Raw genomic sequence first — 23,740 nt, 5'->3', positions numbered from 1 at the left:
CGTGGGTATGAACGGAAACTGGTGAGGGGAGCCTTCCAAGTATCCTGGTGCTGAAGAAATTAACTGAGAGAGGAGGATATCAAACGTAGGCAAAGATATAAGATGAAAGATGTAGGCAATTTACCCACTCCAGTGATAAAATATTCTGAATATATTTCAGATATTTGTCTTCAATAATTTCCATTAATATTTCAAAGCCAGGTGTTCAGCCTGTGGCTGGAAATAATGAAAAATCTAATAACCAGACATTAGTTGTGATGCAGTAAGGTTTTTGTGTGTGTGTGTGTGTGTGTGTGAAAGTATAGTACTTGTGTTGGTAACTTTTTTGCAGGCGTTTGTTTCTCATTTTGTTTTAGCTTTTTTTTCCTACTTTCATGTCCCACCTGGATTTAATGCAAAGAATTTCCTTCCAGTCACGAGGCAGTATTGTACCACTTCTCAATGACTTGAGGAAACTCAACAGGCATGATTTAGGTTAAAAACCAAACCGCGCCTCTCCAGAGCAGGCAATGCAACACTGAGGAGCAGCAGGAAAAGCTGTTGTGTTTGTGAACATGTAGCTCAGTGCTCCAACCCGCTAGCTTCAATCCTTTGGTTAGTGTGTATCTAAAGTAATTCTGTTACCACCTGTGGAGTTACAAGCTGTATCTTGCAGTTGCAAAGGGCAGCTCCTGCTCGTAACTTCTGTTTAAAGATGTTTAACAAATCCAAAACAAGTTAATGAAGTATCAGTTTGAAAGTTTGAAAATATACATTCACTACATCATCTTGAGCGTGGGAATTTTGCAAAGGGAGGAAAGAGGGAAGAAACTTACTTTTAGACAGAACTGTGAATTCTAGCATTTCTAACGTTATAATGTAATTAAAAAAAAAAACACTCTACCTTGTCAACTTGTGGATAAAAAGCTGAGTTAACGCAAGATACTAATGTAAAATAGTGCTTCTCATCAGACCTCTAGCACCCACTCAGAGATCAATGTGCTTCCAAGAGTACCAAAATGCATTCGAGTACGTTCTGCTGCAAGTTCACTCTTAGTATTTGTAGCCATTCTGCAATAAGCATCTGACGTTGTTTACTGCAGCAGAGTTGATCGTGCAGAAAACACAGTTCTCATAAGCAGATGTGGTGAACAGCAGGGTGTAATTACTTCTATCTTCAAGAAGATAGACTTTGCATACTAAGGATATAAAAAAATTCATATTCTTGGGAGAGGTACACGGCTGAGGAGACAGTCAGAAGCCATAGTACCAGGAGACTAAAGGCAAAAGGATGTTTGGTTTTGGTATCCAGAATGTTCTCCAGGGGGCTAGAAAGAAAAACATAAGTCCCGCACTGCTCTGGGAAAAGAGCAAATGTCTTTTGTTGCAAAACAGGAATAACACTTGAGTCTAGACTTTTCCTCAAAAGAAACTTCTGTCTATGGGCAAGAACTCATTTATTTTGTTGGCTTATATTGCCATTGTTTCATAAAGTTTCTTTCCAGTTTCATGGCTTTTTTATTATTATTTTTATTACTTTTTAACTGTAGGAATGAATATTCTTGCATAGATCTCCTGGCATCTTCTTCCCTGGTCTTCATAGGTCATTAAAGAACTAACATCCAGCATTGTCTCTAAATACCACCCATTCATCTCTGCAACCCAGCTCCTTGGCTACAGCAGCATTTAGAATAGCATACAATTCAGAGAAAGATTTCTAGTTCAGCCTACACTATGCATTGCTGCAGGCCATACAAAACTGTGCAGCTTTACTAAGTTGTGGCACATAGCATGCAGCAAGAACACTGCTTCCTTCTGAACCAACATGAGCAATGACGTGACCTCTGTTATATGTGTTCTGCCTCTAGACAATTCCTGTCACACATTTTGTACTTCTATCTTGTTTTCTCTACATCCTCTTGCCTTAGTCCCCATCTTCCCACATCCAACAATTAGCTTCCCAGGGATCATTTCTTTCTCCTCTCTTTCTTTAAAAATACAAATACTACAATAAGATACACACACACACACACACACACACACACACAGAGTGTGATAAAAGAAGGCAATGACAGTACCTTCAAATAGGATGCAGGCACTGTGATATGACAGCAGGTAACAAAGAAAAGTAGCTCACCTATTCCAACAACCAGCAACAGCTCAAAACAAATACAGTCTCTATCCAGAGATACTGCTCCCTCAGCTGCTAACCCTTAAATGAGGGTGAGGGGGAACAGATGCTGGCTCCACCCCTTCCAGTCTCTCAGGTGCATCTGCTTGCAGCTGAGCTCCCTGGATTAGCCACACCTCCTCACCTGCAGCCTAACCAATGGTTCAGGCTGTGACCTGGCAATTCCTCTGCACTTACTGACAAAATATGACTAGGATTGTTGTACTTCCTGCTGCTCCAAGGACTTTATGCACGTAGGTGGCTCTTGAAATGCTTATTAGTTTCTGCTCATAGGCAGCTCCATACCCTATACAGAAAAGTCATCCACTTCTTAAATATACTGACTTGGCCCCTGCTTGCTCTTTGCACCATCACCTCTTCCAACCTAACCAACCCCTCTGTAAAGCTTAGCAGAAAACAAAACAGATGTGTTACGACACCACAATCCCTGCTCTGTTTTGGCCTCTTCCTTACTGGGAGGATGAATGCCAATATGTGTTCTGTGGTACTTATGTGCATACCACACACTGCAAATTTAGAACAGAATGACATCACTGATAAAAACAGGAACAAACAACAAACATGACTTTATCTGTACAAAGGCAATGACTAAGAGTGAAACTGTGCAATAAGAATGTAAGGTCATATACAGATTAGACACACTGACTGACCTAGATGCTGCACTTTGATACCGTTTTTGTAGTCTGTGATATATGAGCAATTTAAACATTGGTTCAGATTCAAAATGCAAAACAAAACCGTTTTTGAAATTGCTCACCTTATTTCTTCCTTTCAACTGTCCTTGCAACCCACTTCATTCATTTGATTTTGGGATAAGAAAGAGTGTGTTCGTGCTATCTCTATGGAACATAAGTATCGTTAAATTAATTTTAGGAAAGCAGAAGGACTTATCTGGTGTTGTTTGGTCCTCTTGCAAACAATATTATCTCATTTATGCACTTGCCCTCCATTGATCAGCAGGATGTGGGTACGGCTGACTGCAGTTTCTCTCTCTTCAAACAGCATTTTAAGTGAAGCTGTTCTTCACCACTCTTTTGTCAAAGGATCATAGAATAATTTAGGGTGGAACTGGCCTCTGGAGATCTCTGACCCAATGCAACCCCTTATGGGGGAAAACTTTTGAAGGAAAAAGGAAAACTTCAAGGTTAGAACAAGATTCTCTCAGCCTTCTCCGATCACATTTTAAATACCACCCAAAATCCAGCTCTGAGGAATGCTGTTAGTAACCCAGTGCTATATGGATTTCAAACCAATGTTCATTACTTTCTGAGCCCAGCAGGTGAGGGAGTTTTCAACTCACTATGTCCTTCCATGACAAGTGACTTGACTCAATCAGCTTTCAGTAATCTTATTAATGCTATTTTATCTGGTATATGCACTTTAGATGTGGAAAGCATAGGTTAAGGGGTGGGATGATTGGCAGAGCTGTGACACAACTCTGATGGCCGATGCCCTGCTCCTGTCACTGGCGGCCATGTGATGCACAGCTGTGGGTATCTGGAACGCCCTTCTCTGCCGTCACCCCGCAGGTACTCACATCTACATGTGTAGTGGAAGAGAGAACAGCTGTGCTGAGGCCGGCATCAAAGTGTACTGCGAGAGCCAGAGGGCTTACAAATGTAGCTGGGTTACTACAGAACCTAATTTCCTGTCCAAATCATAATCCCATTTTGGCACTTCTCCCAAACAGCCCTCTGATATAGATAGAAAGCATTTGCTTGATCCTGAGTCAGCCATTCGGTGCAAGAGCCTTACTCATGGTTTTAATAATACCGTGAGTGATCCCATTTTGCTGCTGGACTTGGTCACGCGTGTAACAGCGCGTTCAGTTGAAGCTTCCGCGGGCTCTTTTTTTCCCTGTTGCAGGGATACAGGCCAACAGCATTTACTTTCAACTGGCATCAAAGAGAAGGAAAAAAAAAAACACAACTACCGTCAAAGTTTCAGTGAGAGAAGTGAGAGAAACAGCAGATACGAGTATTTATCGTTAGCATCCAGCGCTGCGGCGAGAGCGGTTTCACGCAGCGCGGGTGCGCTGCCGCGGCCCTCGGGCGGCATGAGGCGCGGCGGGCAGCAGGGGGCGCCCGCGCTCCGCCTGCGCACGGACGGTCCGGGAGCCGACCTCCGTCCGCCGCTTCTTCGGATGTTCAAAGAAAAAGGAGGGCTAAAGGCGCGCCGCTGAACCTCGAACAAATCGTCAAACCAAAAGATTTTTCTTTGTAGCGCACCACCATAGTCGTGGTGGGTGAAGCTGTCCACACTGTGGGCCTAATGATCTGGATCCGGGCTCAGGAGGAGCCGGTGCCGGCTCCGTGGCCATGGTGGGACAGATCAGCTCCGTCAGCCTGCGCAGCCTGGGCCACTCGCTGCTCTTTTCTCCAGCTCGGACGCTGGTTGCGAGGGAAGGCTAAGAACCTTCCAACACATGTCAGCCTTGACACGTTGCTTCAAACATTGATCCAAGGACTCCAAATAATACTGCAAACGGTGCTGATGAACAGTTATTAGTAAACTAATGAACTGTCAGAATGCAAACAGTCAGCCTGGTGCTCAGATTACTTTGCTTAGTTTTGTAAGTACTTCAAAGTAGTTATCAGAATTGTAAAACAATCTGAGCCCATGCCCAGCAAAACTACATTAGTTACAGTAACACCTGTAGGCTCGGGAGTGACTCAGAAGTGCTGAACTAGTTCTCCCCTTGCACTTTCAGTAAAAGAAACAGACTGCAAAACCTGATACAGTTCCAACCTTTCACTGGGAAATTGCAGCTTATTTAGCACGCTTGGCAAGCTGCTGGGGGTTTTACATTACTGATCCTCTTGGTAGCCCCTCAAGGGTGTGACTGAAGCACTCTTCTGGGAGCAGTTTGTGCAAGTGAATGTTGTAAATATATTTCCTTTATAGGCAAACAGATGCTCCCTGTCCTTGGGGCTGTCAAACTGGCACATTCACAAATGAACAACTCAAAAATAAACGGGAAGAGAAGGTAGTAGTTAAGCCTGACATAAATTATCTAATGACAATTGTAAGCACATACATTTTGTCATTTTTTTTCCTCAGGGCATCAAGACACAGAAAGTAACTTCTGCCTGTCCTCCAGCAACTTTATCAACTTGTTTTTTCAGTGATGTGGATGGGGATTCTTATATAATATTTATTTTGTGACATCCACACACACAATAAGGATGTTGTAAATAATTTGCTTTTAATGAAAAATAGATTAATCTATTAGTGACATGGACCTCATACATAATCTATAATTATAAATGCACAAGACAGCTGACAATGGTTACCTGTGACTTTGTCCTTCAAAGTATTCACCCTTGTTCTCTTGTGAAGGATGAACATTCCCACAAACCTTCTCAGGTAATGTCCCCCCTGATTAAAGAACCTTAGTGAGAGCATCTCTGCTGAGGAGAAAAAATGCACACCATGAGGTCTGCTTATCATGGCCTATAAACAAGGAGCCTCTAGCCATACCATTCAGAACTTTTTCTTCTCTGTATTCTTCTTCTCTTCATTAGGTCCTGGCCCTGCATGGCTTCAGCTTTAAAAGAATTAATTATTCAAATTGTGTCTGTACATCTCTTTTTAACAGCAGCTTCCAGATACTAACCCCACTGTTCTACAAGGACAGCATCCCTTGGTAACAGCCAGGACAGAGGGATGAAAGCAAAGTTACACTTTTCAGTGGAGTGCCACACCTTGTGCTATCAAGCTTGGTTTTATTGGCAAACCTCTTTATCTTTGATACTTTAATTAAGGTGCTACACCATGGGATATTTTTATTATTCAGAAACCTCCTATTCATTTGTTGATGTCTCACTGTGAAGAACTGGAAAATGTTATCCAAATGTAAACTAAAAGCTGCACAATCCAATGAAAACAAACTGCCATTTAATGAAGATCTTGTTTGAAGACTTATTTTTTTATCTTTTGCTGCTTTTTGAACTTGGAAACACTACCATGTTATTCAGACAATATCCCTGCAGGAATGCTGTCTATTTTTTTCTGTAGCAACACTGTATCAGCCCCCATCTCCAGGGAATTTTTAACAGTGTGGTGCAAAGATGACGTGCAGATATATTTGTGCCTTCGTAGTTCATTTTCTGCAAGGGTTTCTACCTTTAAAGCGTGCCAGAGTTACTTTCCCCTCTTTTTCTTCCTTCTTTGATCTGTTTGATCGTTATGTTTTTTAGCTTATTTCTAATTTCTCTTGACAGACAGTATAAAAACCCTCATGTATGTTTTTTAGTTGATAAAATTGCCATTAGGATGCCCTTTCTTTAGCACTGATCCTTGTCATTCAAACATATGTTGGGGAGGCCGATGATTTTTCAGATGTAGCAAGGCAGACTATAAGGAGGGTGCCTGGAGGCAGATTCTACCACTTAGAAGCATGTAGTCACACACCATGGTGTTAGCTTGCTTCGGGTAGGGAGTGGAGTGAAAGCTGAACATAAAAGTACAGAGGAAATGTAAAATCCTTAGTGCCACGATTTTTCCTTTCATCTGTGCTTTTTCTTCTTGGTAAGGTGTTGCGGACAGCTCTGCTTTCTATGCCACTAAACAGATTCAAGCTTCACTGAACATAGATGAAGCTTCTGGTTGTGGTTTTTTTTTTGTTGTTGTTTTTGTTTTTGTTTTTTTATCCTTTGGAAGTTCTAACACTCACTAAAATTAATTTGAGTTTGAAAATATTGTCAATCAACTGAAGCAGGTGCAAATTCTAGAACAAACAAGTCTATTCTTTGGCTGGAGCTGCAAGAAGATGAGAAAGAGTAGGAAAAGTTGGGAAAAATCCATCTGTAGGAACTCTGTAGGCTGAGTCAAAGTCATGTGCTGTATGACAGCAACAGAGTGGGTTGGGGCTTCCGTGCAGAATCCTGCCCATCCTTTTGAAGCTGTGTCCCATCCCAAATGCAGTCAGCTGAAACGTTTCCAAAGAAGTGGCAAACAAAAAGTACTCAAGTTGTACTTACAACTCTTTTTCTGGGTTTGTACTGGGAGATGAGAACATCCTAGAGCCAAGCTCTTGTAAAATTTTGTGAAGCAGAAGGATACTGCGAGACAAATATACCCACTGTGTTCGTTCCACACCCAGAAAACTTTGTAAGAGTCTGCTTTGAACAAGGTTTTAAGTAGACAAAATGAGTTCTGCGTGGATACAGTTTGGACAGCAGGGGGTGGCAAAGTGCAGTTCAAACACAGGCTCTGGAAAGTAGAGCTGCTGATCCCACTCTGGATGTGGCTTCATGCAGCTTCATGAGATTGGATGGATATTTAACATTCATTTCCAGTCTTGAGGCTTCTTCATCTGTCAAACAGGATCAAGATTTGTTCCCTGATCTCTTATCATTAATGCTTAGCTGCAGGCAGCTCCACTGTGTTCTTCTGTCTTGTCTTTTGTATTCTTACTGTACATTCATTTAATGGGAAAAAAAAAAAAAAAGAAACCACATTATCATCATTATTTCCATGTGCAGCACAAACTTCTGTCAACCTCAGGAGGTGTTTGACAAGTGGAAGTCGTTCTGTAAAGTCTTTAACCCTTTCAGTGTTACTAAGCCTAGACCATGGTTTTTCCACAGGAGAAATCATCATGAAAAAGAGAGCAGTACACTGAAGTGTAATTAAAAATAAAAATAATTAAACTACAACAACAAAACCAATAAATAAGTTAGCACAGAAAGAATTCCAGATTGAAAAGATCTTTAGGCCGCTGGTATCAGCTCTGCCTGAGCCCGGATCCAGCACATCAGGTCCACAGTGCTGACAGCTGCCCCCACCGCTGCCATAGTGATGAGCTGCAAAGAAAAAGTTTTGTCTATAAATTCCCAAATTACTTATTAGCTTAATTACTTGGAACTATGCCGATGGACAACCTAAAACAGCTTATGTTTCTTTATTTCTGAAGCATTTCTCACTTTCGTAAATAGCTTCAAGAAACCTGCATGTCTGTAGAGGTCCTGTCTGCTTTAGGGAAGAGTTCTCTGATGTGATACGAGCAGGATTTTATGCACTGTTCTTCAGCCTGTGGTACACGCTGCTACCGGCAAGCATTTTGAGTCATCGATTGCCCACGTGAGATTTACAAGACAAAGGATTTCTGCAATTTACAGTTTACAATGAAATCTAAACAGATGCTCTGTAAAATGGTGTTAGTGCATAAAAAAAACTTGACTACAGCTGCTGTATAACAATATCAAGAACAAAAGTTACCATAGTTTTTAGTAGGCAGCGCTCAGTGATGTAATATCAGTGTCCTCCCAAGAAGGGAATGTTCAGTCTGGCTCATTTAGGAATGTAATCTTTTTTCTCCGATTTCTGAAGTCAGAAAATGGACATGGAGGCAGAGAAATTAGAGCAAGAATAGAGCTATTAGATCATATATTATAGCTCATTATTCCCTTCCTAAAAAGGCTACACTGCAGTATAATCACAGGCGCTTTGTCCAGTATACATAAAAACCTGGGAGCGTGGAAATAAGAAAGAACAATCCTAGTGTGCAGAAATGTCGGTTCTTTACTCTTCGCTTTGATCCATCTATAGGATGAAGAGAAGCTGTAATTGCTGCCATTATGGGGAGCAAATCTATTTGCATTTCTACAGCTCTACAGCTCTAGCTGTGAATGTCTAATCAGTCCTACTGCTGGAAGAATATTTTCCAGCCTGTTGTCAGGTCCGTGTCTGATTGCAGCACATTATCACATAGATGCTTTACTCCACCCACGTCCTGGGCCACGGCTGGGGAGGGCTGTGTTGTGAACTCTTGGAACCAATGCAGTGGTGTATGAAACAATGTATTTCACACAGCAGTGTTTCACACAGAGCTCCACTAACTGCTCCGTTCACCTTAAATAGAACAGTCCATAGTACAGCCTGCAAGGCTAACTGTGCTTCCAGAAGAACTGTAAAGCTGCTTGATGTCCTGAATAATGCATGTATACACATCCCACGGCACACTTTGCAGGAATAGTGACATTTGCCCCAGTGTCCTTATCAGCCTAAGCCATAATAATTACATTGCATATTTCTCACCCAGACTTCTGCGGTTTTGATGGGAAGCTTTGTTTCTCATTTCCTGTTCTACACGGTATTATAGGGATGGTAAGCACTATGGAGCATCTGCTGCGTTCTGATGCAAATGCAGCAGCACAGTGTGAGTGAGGAGCATTTATAAATGTAACCTGAATCTCAGTGAGTTGCACCTACTCTTTTCCTACTTGGTATAGTGTGCTTTTTTCACAAACTTGGAAACTTGAGGTCAGTTTAAGTTTAGCACACAGTTTTTGTATCTGAAATCCTTTTTCTTGTCGTCCAGGACGTGAGTGCTTTAGCTTGGCTAGGTTAAAGATAACCATGGGAAAAGGAGGTGGCCAGAGCTGTACAGAATTGGCACACTGTCACCTGCGAGAGCAATAGGCAAGGTAGACGTGAGGACAGTTAATTCATTACACCTAAGTCACAGCTCTGCTTGCTCCTTTATAGCCCTTAGTCCAACTGCAGGAGCCCTAATATGCCAAGTGAAGGGGAAATGCCACGCAGTCCATCGGGCCACCACCACAGATGTGGTAGGGAAAAAAAAATTAAAAAAAAGGTGTGATCTCCAATGTAGTAAACAGCTTGCACTTACAGGGGAAGTAGGCTTCACTTTCCTCTGTTTTACTATCTGTTAATTTATTTTCTGTAAACCCTGTGTCTTGTAAAGAATTATATCAGAGAGATTTGGTTTACTGACATGCAAATGTTTATGATTCATCTGATAGAATTGTTCTTACCTAGAAGAGAAAGGGAGACTCTTTCTCTGAGCTCTCCAAATACTCAAAGATCAATAAAATATTTGAAACTTGTGTTGAGACAGGTGTCTGGGACACGCAGTCATGCCTGGTGAGCAGCAGAACCAGTCCCACGTCAGTCATGAAGTTACCCTGCAGTTACACCCTGTGGACAGGGATCAGCTTCTAGTGACATTCAATCTGAGCAAGTGAAAAAAAAGATACGCAACTGATTTTTATTTTCAGAGAATCCCATAGGCTTGCCTTATTCACCTCACTAATCTCATTTAACTTGGTATTTCACATGAGTTAGCCAACAATTCTTTGTGTCCAGGTTTGATGGTTTTACATACGCACTTATGGTACTACTTCCAATGTGATCAGTCATGACTGTGTAAGAGCTGTCCCAAAGTCAAAATATTTTACACAAATATCCCAGATTTTCCTCATCAGACCCATTTATTTTTCATATATTTACAAAGCACATTTTCTATGTGAAAGCAGCCAATACCTCATGACTGCATTTCCATTTAATCAATTTAATTATCATTCATTTGCCTCACCCAGGAAACATTTAAGGCAATTTTCTATTTAATCATTTCTACTAAAAGCTACAGGAGTAGCTTTATATTTTAAAGACTCATCCTTTAAATGGTGGATTTTATTTGTTAGACAAAACACACAACCATTATGAAGACCTTGCAGTGGAAATAGTGTGTCCCTCATGAGATGCATCCAGTCAGCTTGTCCTAAGGATATTATTCTGACAAACTGCCTGGATATTCTGTCAGAAAACTGTCTTTTATACAGCTGACTGTTGTGCCTGTTTAAGTCTTCTTAATCGGATTTTAGCACTAGTAAAATAAAGCACAGTTATTTACAAGTTTATTCAGCCTTTGGGGACAAAAAATGAGAAACTGGAGAGAGAGTGAAGTAGATTTATTGTAAAGGTCCATTCATATATCCTACAGGATGTTATAGGTTTATATCCGACAAATGAAAATGAATAGGCAATAATTTCTACCTACTGACATTTACTAGCAATAACTAACCACGTTTCCTGGCAATTCCTAAGCTGTGGCTGAACAAGTCCAGCATCTACAAAGCATTGAGTTTCTCTAGAAATCATCTGCATGTGCTTATGAATACACAGTGAGCTCTTCCGTGGGAAGCTTAATGTTGCGGTTTAACCGGGCAAGCAGCTGAACGCCACAACGCCTTCAGCTCATCCCCCTCCCAGTGGCATGGGGGGAGAACGGGAAACAAAAGAACGGGAAAAAAACACACTGTCAAAAACCACTCCTTGTGGCTACCTGAGGAGCAGGGACTCGAATGGACTGTGAATCTGGAAGCAGAAGTCTTTCTTTCTTTCTTGACACAGTTTCAACTCTTCCACTGTTTCTGTGCTCCTCACATACAGTAGCTAACTGAGGCAATTTTGCCATAGGTGTTTTGCTGCATCAGGGAGAAAAGTCAAACCTGCAGGACAACAGTAATCCTATCATAATTAACCATAATTAAAGAATTTAACAGATCCCTATTTGATGGATTTTTGGTACAAAATGAAAAAGTTACAGTGAAGAAAGAGCCATGTCCCACAGAGAAAATCAGCAACCGTGAGAGACCTGATGAAAATATTTGTGTACCATTTAATAATGTGATCTTTATGATTCAGTAATATAATAATGGTGGGGAAGATGCAACTGTCATAAGACCACAGATTCATCACTGCGGATTCAGTCTCTTTATAGAACACTGATAGTAGTCAAATTAATTCTTTATTACAACTTCAAAAGCCACAAACCTATTAAGTATGAGCTTTTTTAAAACACACTTATCAGGACAGTAGGCATCTTTAGGACTCTGCTATTATGCTTTAGTGCACTAAAATAGTATTTCTATCCAACGCAGCAATTAAGAATAGCAGTGTAAAAGGAGGTAAATTATTTGCCACAAGTTTCAGCATTCTGAAACTTCTTGCCCACTGACTCATTCTGAATCATATCAGGACAAATATATTCACCCTGAGAAGTTATTTACTGGCCTGTAAGTTTCCTATTCATGAATATTTTTCACTCTAGTTTCATGTCACATTAGACATATTCTTTGGTTTATTGTTCAGTTGTTTTTTTGTTTTTTTTTCCTTTGAGAAAATTCAGTTTGCACTTCATAAGTAAACATCATTGCACAATAATACTCATATCCCTGAAAACAGAACCTAGTCTGCACACGGGAAATCTTGGCATTCTCCTCCTTCATTGTCTGGTATAGCAGGGATGCTGGCTCAGTCACCAGACACAAGTAATATTTGGTCATAAACTTCTGTAATTTTGAATTTTGTCTCTGTCTTGTTTCACCTATTCCAGTCAAAAGAAGTTTGATTCATAAGTGGAAAGCTGTAGGTACAGAAAGCACCAAGGTATAGAGAAGTCAGCATAACACTAAGTACCAACTTAAAATGTGACTGTCTTGGAATAAGGGCCAGAACCTAACCTAAATGAAATACAAACATGAGAATGTAGCTACTACCCAAACAAGGTCTTTTCCAGACTCTCAACAGTTTCAGTTTTTCATTCTGTTTAATTTATTTTATTTAAACCAGGCTGGATGGATGGGTTTCTTTTTGTGTCTACACACTTACAGAGATTCTCAGACTTTTAGATATCTAATGTTTGGGCTTCAGTTACTGAAGAATGAAAGAGAGAACTGTAATGTGGGAACATGAAACACACAAAGATGACATTCATATGTCCCTTCCTTTTTGTATGAGACACTGAACCAAACACAGGTAGGTAAATACCTGAAAACTCTCAAAACTTAGCAAGGTTCCAGTCTGTGCTAAAAATATGTAACTGATTTATCTAGAAGTATATTTTACATTTCAAAACTGCACTATAAATTAAGTGTTCATCTAGAATACCTGACAATCTGCACATGAGGTATGAGTTCTTTTGTTGTTCTGCACTTTTATCACTATTTGACTGAGCTAATCCAATAAAAATGCTAAAACAGTTTCAAACATATTTCTTTATAGTTCATTTCATGTCCTATTCTACAATAGGTTATTCTCTAATCTAATTTACATTATACTGAAATCACAAAATGATCATAATTGTCTTCGAAGGCAATAGAAACTCATTTAAAGGGAATATGAGGTGCTCCAGTGAGAACCTATTGTAACCAGTTCTTGCAAACCTAAGATCATAGTTTTGTTTTTTTCTGTACGTTGATGGGAAATATTAAATCAAAATATTTTTTTTATTTTAAATGTAGTAGTCTTCAAATTTGGGGCAAAAATATTGCTGTTTCAGAGTTTTGGTTGATTTTTATTCTGAATTTTTAGGATAGCAGCTGACATGCTCATTAATTAGTTCAGAATGAAGGGTAAACAGGGGCATGTCTGTCTTCCACACAGACTGATAACACTTAGCAGTGTTTCAATACTTGGGGAGAGAGTTCATAACACTGATTCTCACTCTCTTGACTCTAAATACTTTCCTCAGAGTTTCTGCTGATTCAGGTTTTTAAATTCCTTTTAAATCACAAAATCATTGAGGTCCATCAGTTTTGAAGACCTTCCCTCAGCAGCTCTTTCTGCTAACATCCTTAGTTGTCTTGAAATGTATTTCTTAAAGTAGGATTTTGCTGTCCCATGGAGTTCTGAAGAAATCTCAATTATGACTTTTTTTGACAGAGGGAATGTTTTTGAAGTAAAAAAGAAAAGGCAAAATGATCCCCACTTAATTCCTCTGCCAATATAATAACGATAGCACATTTGAAGCTGTCCAAAGGTGAAGATATTAGATAGAAACTTTTGTTCTTAGCTCATAGCTAATCTGTGATACTTACTGCTATCAGATGTAGTTAACGCAATGGATTTAGCAGACTCTTTTATAAAATCAGACTTTTATATTGATAATGAGATGGGATTAGATGCCTTCACATTTCAGAATACAAAGCACCCGCTCATCTGGGGTCCAGAAAGAAAATTCTCTGATAGGAAGCAGTTTTCTGATTGTCTGTAACAGGTTTTCTTGAACTTGGGAAATCTCTTGAATGTTTTGACCAAGCCGTATTCTTCTGGTTATCAATATCTTCTAGCTGTAGAGAGAAATTTTCATTGATGATTGCTATGATAATGATAATCACTGCAATAACTAACTGGTGAGCTAAATCACTGCTGTACAAATGAATTAACCAGTTCAGTAGTGACTCTCATTTACCTAACACTTTCTGTTCATTATGTGTCAATAGTTCTGTAGTCATCATCAAATTATCATTTCGAATTGTTGTAGGGAATATCCTATCAACATCTTTTCATAATCTCTTTGGCAAACTAGGTATTTCCAGTCCTTATCTTCTCAAATGGAGGTCTCTTAGGTCTTATTTTTCTCAAAATTTCATCAGCGTTTTTGTAAGAGCTGTTCATGGATTTCTAAAATAATTTACCATTATGGTATCTGGAAAATCTTACCTCTCATTTTTCAGATTTGTTTTTATTTTTACTTTCATGATGATGCCTGTCTCAAAATATGTATGTAATGTTGTCAGTTATCTAGTATTTATTGTAAGATTTCTCAATAAATACCACTGAGTTAAGTAAATCTTGATGTAATGTTTAAACCTTTGTGTGCAATAAAATATTCAGTGGTAGTATATATTGGACACAGTACAGCTGACAGTGTTTCATGGCTCATTTACCCAAGTAATTATGAGATTGTAGTCATCACTCAAAGACCAAGTGCAGCTTTTTCATTGCAAAGACATTCAGGTTTAATGGCTCTGATTTAAATGGAGCTCAGGAGCAGAGGGATCCTGCAGTTGTGTTATATTCATTACAAGAATATTTTAAAAGCATTAAATAATATTGTGCCGTTGTAAACTGTGGTGGATGGGTTGGTGTGACTTCAATGTACTGGGTATCTGTAGTACAGAAAGGACTATTTGAAATCCAATGTGAAATAGGGTGAACTTCGTGGGGAGCTTTTAAACAAACAAGCAAATTGGAATCCTGTTTATAGGCAGTTTCCAGCTATGTTCAGCAACCTCAACTGTCTTTTCAGCTCACTTAGGCACACATCTCACTAACTCACAAAGAATGAGTTAGTAGGCCATAAAGTCAAAATATAAGCAACGTATGGCTTCAAAACAAGGTGGAAAATATTCAGCCTGGAGATACCACGATTTAAGAAACATCTTGAAAAATTTTTAAGAAAGCATTCCATAAGAAAAAAAAATAAAGATTGTTCCATTTTTCTAGTTAACTCTTAGCTAGATTAACTGACAGACTGTGACATAACTGTTCGTATGTAGACTGATTTACATGTGGTAGAATATGTTTGAGGACAGCTTAGTAATGTCAGAATGAGATGTGCATCATTCATCTTGACTTACTTTTGCCACCTTGTTAGCATTACTCAGAAAAATCTGCAATCCAAATTAAACACATCTTTGTATCACTACAGGCACTTTCAATGGACCATATGTATTACAGAAATCTAATCAAAACACTGACTTGTAGCAATTCCTGTTGTTTTTGAGTAAGACTCCATAGGGAAGTGTTGTAAGCCAAGGCTCACACTCAGCACGTGCTTGAGTTGATCTCTCCCAGTACTTGCATAAGAAAGGACAGTCTCTCTCTTTGGTCCTATATGAATAAAGAGGGGTATAAAACCTAAGATAATGTTACTGCAGTGCAGCTCTTCTTACTCCCTTCCACCTAAATCCTACCTCTGAGGTGTGTGCTTTCTCTCCACTAGGCCTTCCTATCAAAATTTCTGATTTAAGAAGGAAATAAGGGATTATCAGTGACTACTGAAAGCCTTGGATGCTAGATGTTGCTAAGCAAAAGCTCTTCTGACACCACCTAATGCCTAGTCAGGAGCACAGCTGTGCTCAACTGAACAGTTCCTGTCCAGTCTACAGATACTAAATAGTCACGATACTCATCAGCTTAGCTGTCATCGTGCCTCAGGTAACCAGGTGTGCAAAGGATTAGTAAAGTCCATTTCTCTTCTGTTTTTTCCAATCCTACCTGTGTGATTTACACAGAATACTTTAAGGCAAATTTACTGTTGGTTCACAGTTACATGAGACATTTCAGTGAGGTTTACAACTGCCTTGATTAGCTAGCTTGATTTATTGAAGAAAAAAAAAAAACATAATAACTTATCTAGTGACAAAACTGATTGAGATGACAAAAAGAAGAATATATTGGTGCATACTGTATTTTGGAACAGTGAATCTTTGTTGCCAAAACAATGGTGTGAAGAAATCCGCAGTACAGAAAAAGCTCCAGGAATATACCAGTGTGGAAGAACTAGAATGATCAGATTGAAGGGAGGAATCTTTCTTTTTCATCTCTTCTATTTCACAGTATATATTTTAAATTCTGACTGCTTTTATTACTATTGCAGTATCAATCAGTCAATCACTATCTAGCTTCATACACAGGCAGGAATAAAATCTTCCTTCTCTTTTTTCATGTTATTGGCTTATTAATATTGCTATTCATTGTGAAAAGAAAGAAATGCCACCCTCAGGTTTTTTTCATCTTTTGCTTGCATGATTGCAATCTGTAGCTGTGTTCAACTGGCTTCAAGCTACAAGCTAATCATATCTAGATAGAGTAAGATTCTTTGGGGAGATAAAATATGAGATGAAAAATTCTCAGTAGATTCGAAAACATATTTGGCAAGAAAGATTTAAATAACAAATCTCAGTTGTACTACATATCACAACTGCACACACATTTTAAATCTAGAATTATGCTTTTAAAACTTTTAACACAATAAAGTAGGGAAATTCAGCAGGATTGCTGCAATAAATCACAAAACTGAAAAAGAAAACTGCTGATAAAGTCATCAGGCAGATGGGTCTATCTGTATTGAGGACATGGCATGTATATTGTACACCTTCATTTAATGGTTTCTGTTACATTCTAATTGTGTTCCCTGCAGATTTAAATTGGGAGTAGAGTCTTGTGGAACTGATAGGTTTTCCCCTTAGCTCGCGCACAAAGCTACAATTACTTATTAAAGAAGAAACATCCTGTAAACCAACCTGGCCATCTGTATGTATGGCTTTCTTTTTTGTTTTTTGCAAGGGACAGGTGCAGTGATACCACTGTCTGCAGCTGAGCATTTGGTCAGGAGTCAAGGCTCAACACAGGTTTTCTTTCCTGACTGCAGCATTCAGGAACATTTTTACCATGAGCAATCTGTAGGATTTCTTTCAGCTTGTATTTGTCTCACATGTACCTAAGCTACCTCATGCAAACAAAAAAAACCCTATACTTTTGCATAGCAGGCTGGGTCAAAGCTCAGAGGCAGCACTGCCTCCCAGAGCCTGTCTCTGGAAATATGAGCAAGCAGAATTTTCTTTTGTGTAATTTTGTAGTATGAATCATCTGCTGCATTGATGGGACAATATTTGGTAGTTGCTCTTGCTTCTTTTCCTTCTCTCCTCGTTTGGATTTTTGCGATTCTGCTATTTCATCCTACTTTTCTATATGTGCATGAGACTAGTAAGAGTGAATTGCTTTTACCATTATATCTTCAGATGTTTGACAGTGATTCTGCAAAAGGTTTTCATCTGAATTAGCAACCATCAGTTTTGTGCTAAGTGAAGATAGAAAGTTCACAGTATGTTTGCTTGTAAAAGGTGAAAATGCATAAAATTAGGAGGAGTGATAAGGTTCTTCTGCCGATAGCAATCTCTGCCTGTCACTGTCACACTGTTCTCTACTTTGTTCATGCAAATGTTGTCCCTCTCCACACCATGTAGTCTTGCATTCACAGATATGCTGGTAAATTGAGCTGGTATTTGCCAGCTGCATTTAGGTATGGTAAAGTCTTTTTTTATGTGTCTAGTTATTAGGTATGCTGCTTATTGACACGTTTCTTATATAGCCTTTCTTGTCCACTCACATGGCTAGAGCTCTTGCCAGGCTCTCATCTTTCCTGTCTTGGTGACTCCAATATCTTTTTCCTCATGTCTCCCCTGTTGTAATCTTACCCCATTTGTGGCTATTCACAGTGTTTCTGTTAAAATTGTTTTCTCAGCTCCTTGACAGCTTTAAATGTTTTGTACAGCCTTCCCATTCTATTGCACATCAAACACACCCTGCTGGTTTCTACTGTAAAACTACAAATAATTTCTTGTTTACTAGCTGTGTGTTGGACAGATGTTTTAATATTCAGAACTTCCAGAGCTCCCCCAAAACCCCAAAGCAATTTCAGTATCTTTTCACATGATTTCTTAAAACCAGCTGATGCTAAAAGAAACTCTTGCAAAAAAATAGTTATGCACAGTTTATGCTGAGCATTTAAATAGTTTCTTGAGCACTCATTACTCTGTAAAATCTTCAGGAGAGGGCTCTTTTCTTCCTCTACATTTAAACAGCAGCTGGTCTAGAATGTCCCAGTCCCAGACTAGACTTCCTTGAGAGCAGCTGTATGCATAAGCTCTCTGTAAACTTCCAGCAGTACCCAGATGGCCAACGTGCCCTACACACTCCACTCTTGAAGGCACAGCAAAAAAAGATTTGTAGCAACTGAACTGTGGCAGTAAAAACACTAGACCTCTTTCAAAGGGATTATTTCCCCTTTATTCACACAGGTAAGGTTTAATCCAGGCTACGTGCTCAGAACCACAAACACCATACAGAATTGTTGTTCTGGTTCTTCAGTGATTGTTATTTACTTTGATTTCTTTTTTAAGTCTGAAGTTTGTGTTCTGCCGCAATTTCACGTGGTCTACTTGTTTATTCACACCAGAAATACTTGTAATAAAAGCTCAGTTTCCCAGAAAAGGATTCTGACCCAAAGTCAAATATTTATATGGTGTTTCCTCTACTGTGCAATGACAACACTGTACGTAGCATATTTTAGAGATGAGGCATTTTGTACTTGCCAGTCTTGCATAATTTGGAAAATTCTAATTTCTTCTGTGTTTCATTTACATTTCTGTTTTTTCCCTTTTCTGTTAAGTGGTAGAAGTACTTGTTCTGGCTTGAAGTGCTTTTCATCTGTGTTGGATGCAGAAAATGTCAGATCTCTTACAGCACAGCCGAGTTTTTCACTCCTATCATATTCCTTTATTAATACTCTAAATTGTTGACCAAGTCAGTTATTCACAAATATTGCTTGCAGCTGTGAACCACCACTGAATCTAACTGAAAGTCTTCAGTGATCATCTATGACTAATCAGCTTACACCCTTTTTTTCTAAAGTATTTTTCTAATCATCTAGTTACTGGTCATGCAAGGGATTTGATGGATTTGCATATTTTTTCACAGTAAAAAGCTAGGACAAGCCCAAATAAATTCCCTGCTATATTTTGATTTTACACTGTTCCTTTGATAAATAGATCCAAAATAGATATGGATTGATACACTTTGTCACCTAGCAAAATCCACATTTTCAAATTACCTAAACAAAGCTGAAAGAATAGAGAAGAAAAGAGAGAGACATCAATGCGTGGTAGCCTCATGCTCTTGATTTCCCTTACCCAGGCGAGGACCCAGGTCATCTGTTATGACATCAAACTTTTATATTCATGCACTTCATAACTGTCTGATTTAACAAATAATGGCTAATGCTAAGCAAGGTGAAGCAACTTCTAGGCACTGGGAACCTGGAATCTCTCTTTGGCTCTTTAATATCCAGTGAAAATGAAGGTTAACCAGGTGAAGCAAGAGTTTAAATCTGAGGCTCACACACCTTATGTACCAGAGAGCTGAGAAACAGGTGGATGTAAAGTGGAACTCTTTCTTTTTCATTCATCTCTGACCTTTGTGCCAGCAACTCTCTAACAGACTTCTGTGGCAAGACAGGTCATTCACTAGATCGGGAATCCAAAAAGGTCTTTGAACAAGCAGTACCTTCATTACAAAGTGATGGAAAAGCCTCCTTCACCTTTCAAAGACCTGTGAGGAGTTAAGGAGCTTTACTAATGAAAATGAAGTATAAAAGAGTTCTAGGCAGCAACTCTGAGAATTCCAACTCCTAACATAAGAGCCTTGTATTTAAATCTCTTCTTAGATCTGTTGCTTATATTCTTTTGTTCTATGGAACTGTACATGCTATTTCATTATGGGAAAAAAAGAATGACATTTTAAGTGGCTAATACAGTATTCCAAATGGTGCATATGTCACAGTATAAATGCAAAACCAAGACTTATATGCAGAAAACAGAAGTTACTTTATAATGTTTATTATCAGAGAAGTATCACTCAGGGCACAGAAAGGTCACGTAGTTGAAGGAGCATCTACTTTCCCAAAGAGTTTATAAAGTTAAAATAGATTAAAAACAAGACTTAAGAAGTACACGAATTATGTTGTGAGTATATTTTAAAGGCAAGATTTTCAAAGCTATATTGGAAATTAGGATTATGTTGGTTGTAGCTTGTAAACAAAATTTAGCATTATAGATTAGTAACAAAGATTATTTGACAGATAGAAACTGGAAGAACAGAAATATTGTTTTATATTGTTTGTTAACTTGATCAGAGCCAATAGCCTACTCTTGGTAAACAGCGTGCACTAGACTGGGAATGCGTTCCAGTGGGAAAGAAACATTCTGGAGGAGGGTAGTTTATAGTGGTATAGTAGTTTATAGCAGCAACAGAAACATCAGCAGAGGGTGTTTCCTTGGGATTAATATGCTGCTGTCATTGCTGTATGCTTTTCTCCTTGGATTTCCATTAAGGACAGTTATGTTGTGCAGCACTGTATGATGTTCAGTATCACTATAGTTGAAAGCTCAACTATCCAGTTGAGATCTGAGTTTTAAGTATGTAGTGGAAAAGTCATACTAGATAATTAACTATTATTGTAAAGAGATTTGTTGTTAACATTTCCCATAGACAAATCGCTTTATTGTTTATATTTGTCTACACTAGACCGCATCACCTGAACAATTCTGCTTTATGGCAATCTGAGACCTCCTATGCAAATCAAAGACTGCTGTATCCAAGTTTGTCCATTTCATCTGCAACTTTTGTAAAAACAGTGGGCAAAATCACTGAAAATACTTGGTATTGTATAAGAAACAATGCTAAAGATCAGAATGATGGCTACAGTAGGTATTTAAAGAATTGTCATGACTACATTTTCCAGATAGCAAAAACCTCATTTTATTTATTATTTTAAATTATTTTAACTGAGTCACAGGATTATCTCTGGTCAAAACTACAAGCAGGTTCGGGCATTTATTTCTAAAAGGCATGCATATGTTAGCTTCAATTGTTGACTTAAGAGAGAACTGCAAATCAAGATAGCAGCCACCACTGCTTTTAAAGATCTCTTCCCTTGAAGCATATGTATTTGTGCTTCAGAAATGTTTACCACAGGGTCTTGTTCTCTGGGAATGGAGTAAATAAAAGCTTGTCAGCCTGGGACACTCCCAGCTGGATGTGTTATTTTAGAACAATTTGTGATTAACTGTTTTCTAGGCAGCCTATATAAATATATACAGGATACTTCTGACCACTGGGGAATTCAATGATGACCTGTTTCCCTCTTTTTAGGTTTTTGTAGCTGAGCATTTGCTCTTTCAAACAGTGTTATTGTGCTCTTTGTATCAGTAGTAGTTTCCATGAAAATAAATAGGAGGCATTACTTGTGGAGTGAACTACATTTTAACTAGATCCAAAAGATAGGAAATTTTTTAAAATCCTACTACAGGTTCTGACAATTAGTAAATCCCTTTTTTAAAGATACTTCAATATTCTCCTTAGGATGCGCATCTCTGATATTATTACTGAATTATATAAGCCAGTGATAACACTTCCTGTGAAGCTGTGGGAGGTTTAGCAGTGTGTTCTGAAGAGTGACTTTGTTGCCTCACTATCATTGTGAGCTGTAAAATGTCTGCCTCATTTAGAGACTCATCTGAAATTTTGAATACAGCATTTAAAAGCTGATAGCAATGAAGATGATTAATTTAGAAATGTTAGAACAAACCACGTAGCTGATTTTTACTGGCTCTGTGTAAAGGTTCTGTAACATTAGGCAAATCACTCTTGATAACGTCTTTTTAAGCTTACATTATCTTTCCTTCTGAAAAATAAACAACTTGAAGTATTGTCCTCTGCCAACAGCAGAGGATTTTATTCATAAAATCTTTGCATTTGAATTGTCTATGAAGTTTGATACAATGCTGGAAGAGTTTAATAGGAAATCGAATTTTTATTACAGTAGTTTATGTTCATTATACAGATGGTATGGTTATTTAAAAGAGATGAAGAGAAAAAGAAACTGCTTAATATTGTGAAACAAGTGTGTTATATACTGTGTCTCAATGACTGTTTCTCTTTCCTATGACAGGTTGATAATGTATGGTTTTGTGAAGGCCATGGTACACATTGGCCAGTTGAAAGGATGGGAATTCCACTTCACAGACTGTTTATTTTTTGGATCACTGATGTCTGCCACAGATCCAGGTAACAGTTATTATTTTCAAAACACAGAAGAGCAAATAAGAAAATAATGTCTGTGTATGCCGTAAAAATGCTTGAAGTGTCAATTCTTCTTGATTTTGATTCCTTTAGTAGATAAATATCTGATATTCTGATTATCATAAGACAGTGCCTCCAAATATCCCTGGTGTAAATTGTTTTAGTAACTGGTTTACCTTTGTTAAGTTCACACACCTTATAAATGCAGTTACTGAAGTGTAAGTGATTGAAATAATATTTTTTTCCAGTCCTCAAGACACCAATCTGTTTATTGCTGGGCCTGGTGCACCCCAGGCTATGGTTGGCCCTTTGGGCTGTCAGGGCACACTGCTGGCTCAGACTCAACTTGCTGCCAACTGGAACCTCCAGGTCCCTTTCTGTGGGGTTGCTCTCCAGCATCTTATCCTCCAGTCAGTACATATTTCTAGGGCTGCCACATTTCAAGTGCAGAATCTGGCAGAATTGCTCTTGCTAAATTTTATAAAGTTGGTGATTGCCCAGATTTATCAAGATCTCTCTACAAGGTTTCTCAACCCTGAAGAGAATCAACAGCTCCTTCTAATTTAGTACCATCTGCAGACTAAGTATGAATTCAAGTCCTGCATCCAGATCATTTATAAAATGTGTGATACAACCCAGTTTAAAGATATAGGGAACTAGCTTTCAGATCTCACTGTATTTTATAAGGGATCAATTTAAAATTTGAATGTGGTGTTTTATGCTAAGTAGTTCTGAAAAGATAGATGCCAACAGGTTGACCTGAGCTTGCAGATGTTAGATTTAAAGCCTAAAGTTACAGAAAATATCAAAGTGTGAGAAAAATAGATTCAGTGAAATTTGGAATTTTAAAATGAGAAAATCATTTAGATTCGAAGGGAACTCTGGTGCTCTTACTATCCACCTTAATAATTAAAGCAGAGCTAACCTCAAAGTTATTCATAGACTGCAAGTTTTTGTTACATAGAATATGTTTATAGCGAATACTCTGGCAATAAAATAAATTACTGCTTTTTGCATCTCTGGAAAGAAAAAGGATGCGAAAATATAATTTTCTGATATCTTATGTACAATGCAGAAAAGGACCTAGGCATCCTGATAGACAACAGATTAGCCACGAGCCAGCAGCGTGCCCTCGCAGCCAAGGCCACTGGTATCTTGGTGCACGTTAAAAAGAATGTGGCCATCAGGGCAAGGGAAGTGATCCTCCTCTTCTGCTCTGCCCTGGTGAGGACCCTCTCCAACAGCTCCACATCTTTCCTGTAGTGGGGACCACAGACCTGGGCACAGTACTCGAGATGGGGCCTCTCAAGGGCTGAGTAGAGAGGGACAATC

At 38.7% G+C, this 23,740-nt stretch overlaps 1 protein-coding gene across 2 annotated transcripts in view; it reads left to right on the top strand.

The window, feature by feature from the left end:
* SLC9A9 (solute carrier family 9 member A9) overlaps window positions 1-23,740 on the top strand; it is a 174,994-nt gene that overhangs the window by 16,875 nt on the left and 134,379 nt on the right. For both annotated transcript variants that reach the window (XM_065748030.1, XM_065748031.1), the window contains exon 5: window positions 22,278-22,393. In XM_065748030.1, the coding sequence (XP_065604102.1) occupies window positions 22,278-22,393 (116 nt within the window). The remainder of the gene's footprint in view (window positions 1-22,277; window positions 22,394-23,740) is intronic.

This window comes from Cyrtonyx montezumae, unplaced genomic scaffold (genome assembly GCF_038088225.1).
Source record: "Cyrtonyx montezumae isolate F1298 unplaced genomic scaffold, pur_monq_1.0 scaffold_5, whole genome shotgun sequence".
Taxonomy (NCBI): Eukaryota; Metazoa; Chordata; class Aves; order Galliformes; family Odontophoridae; genus Cyrtonyx; species Cyrtonyx montezumae.
The sequence above is the reverse complement of the archived record's forward strand: the minus strand, read 5'-3'. Positions and strand labels throughout refer to the sequence as shown.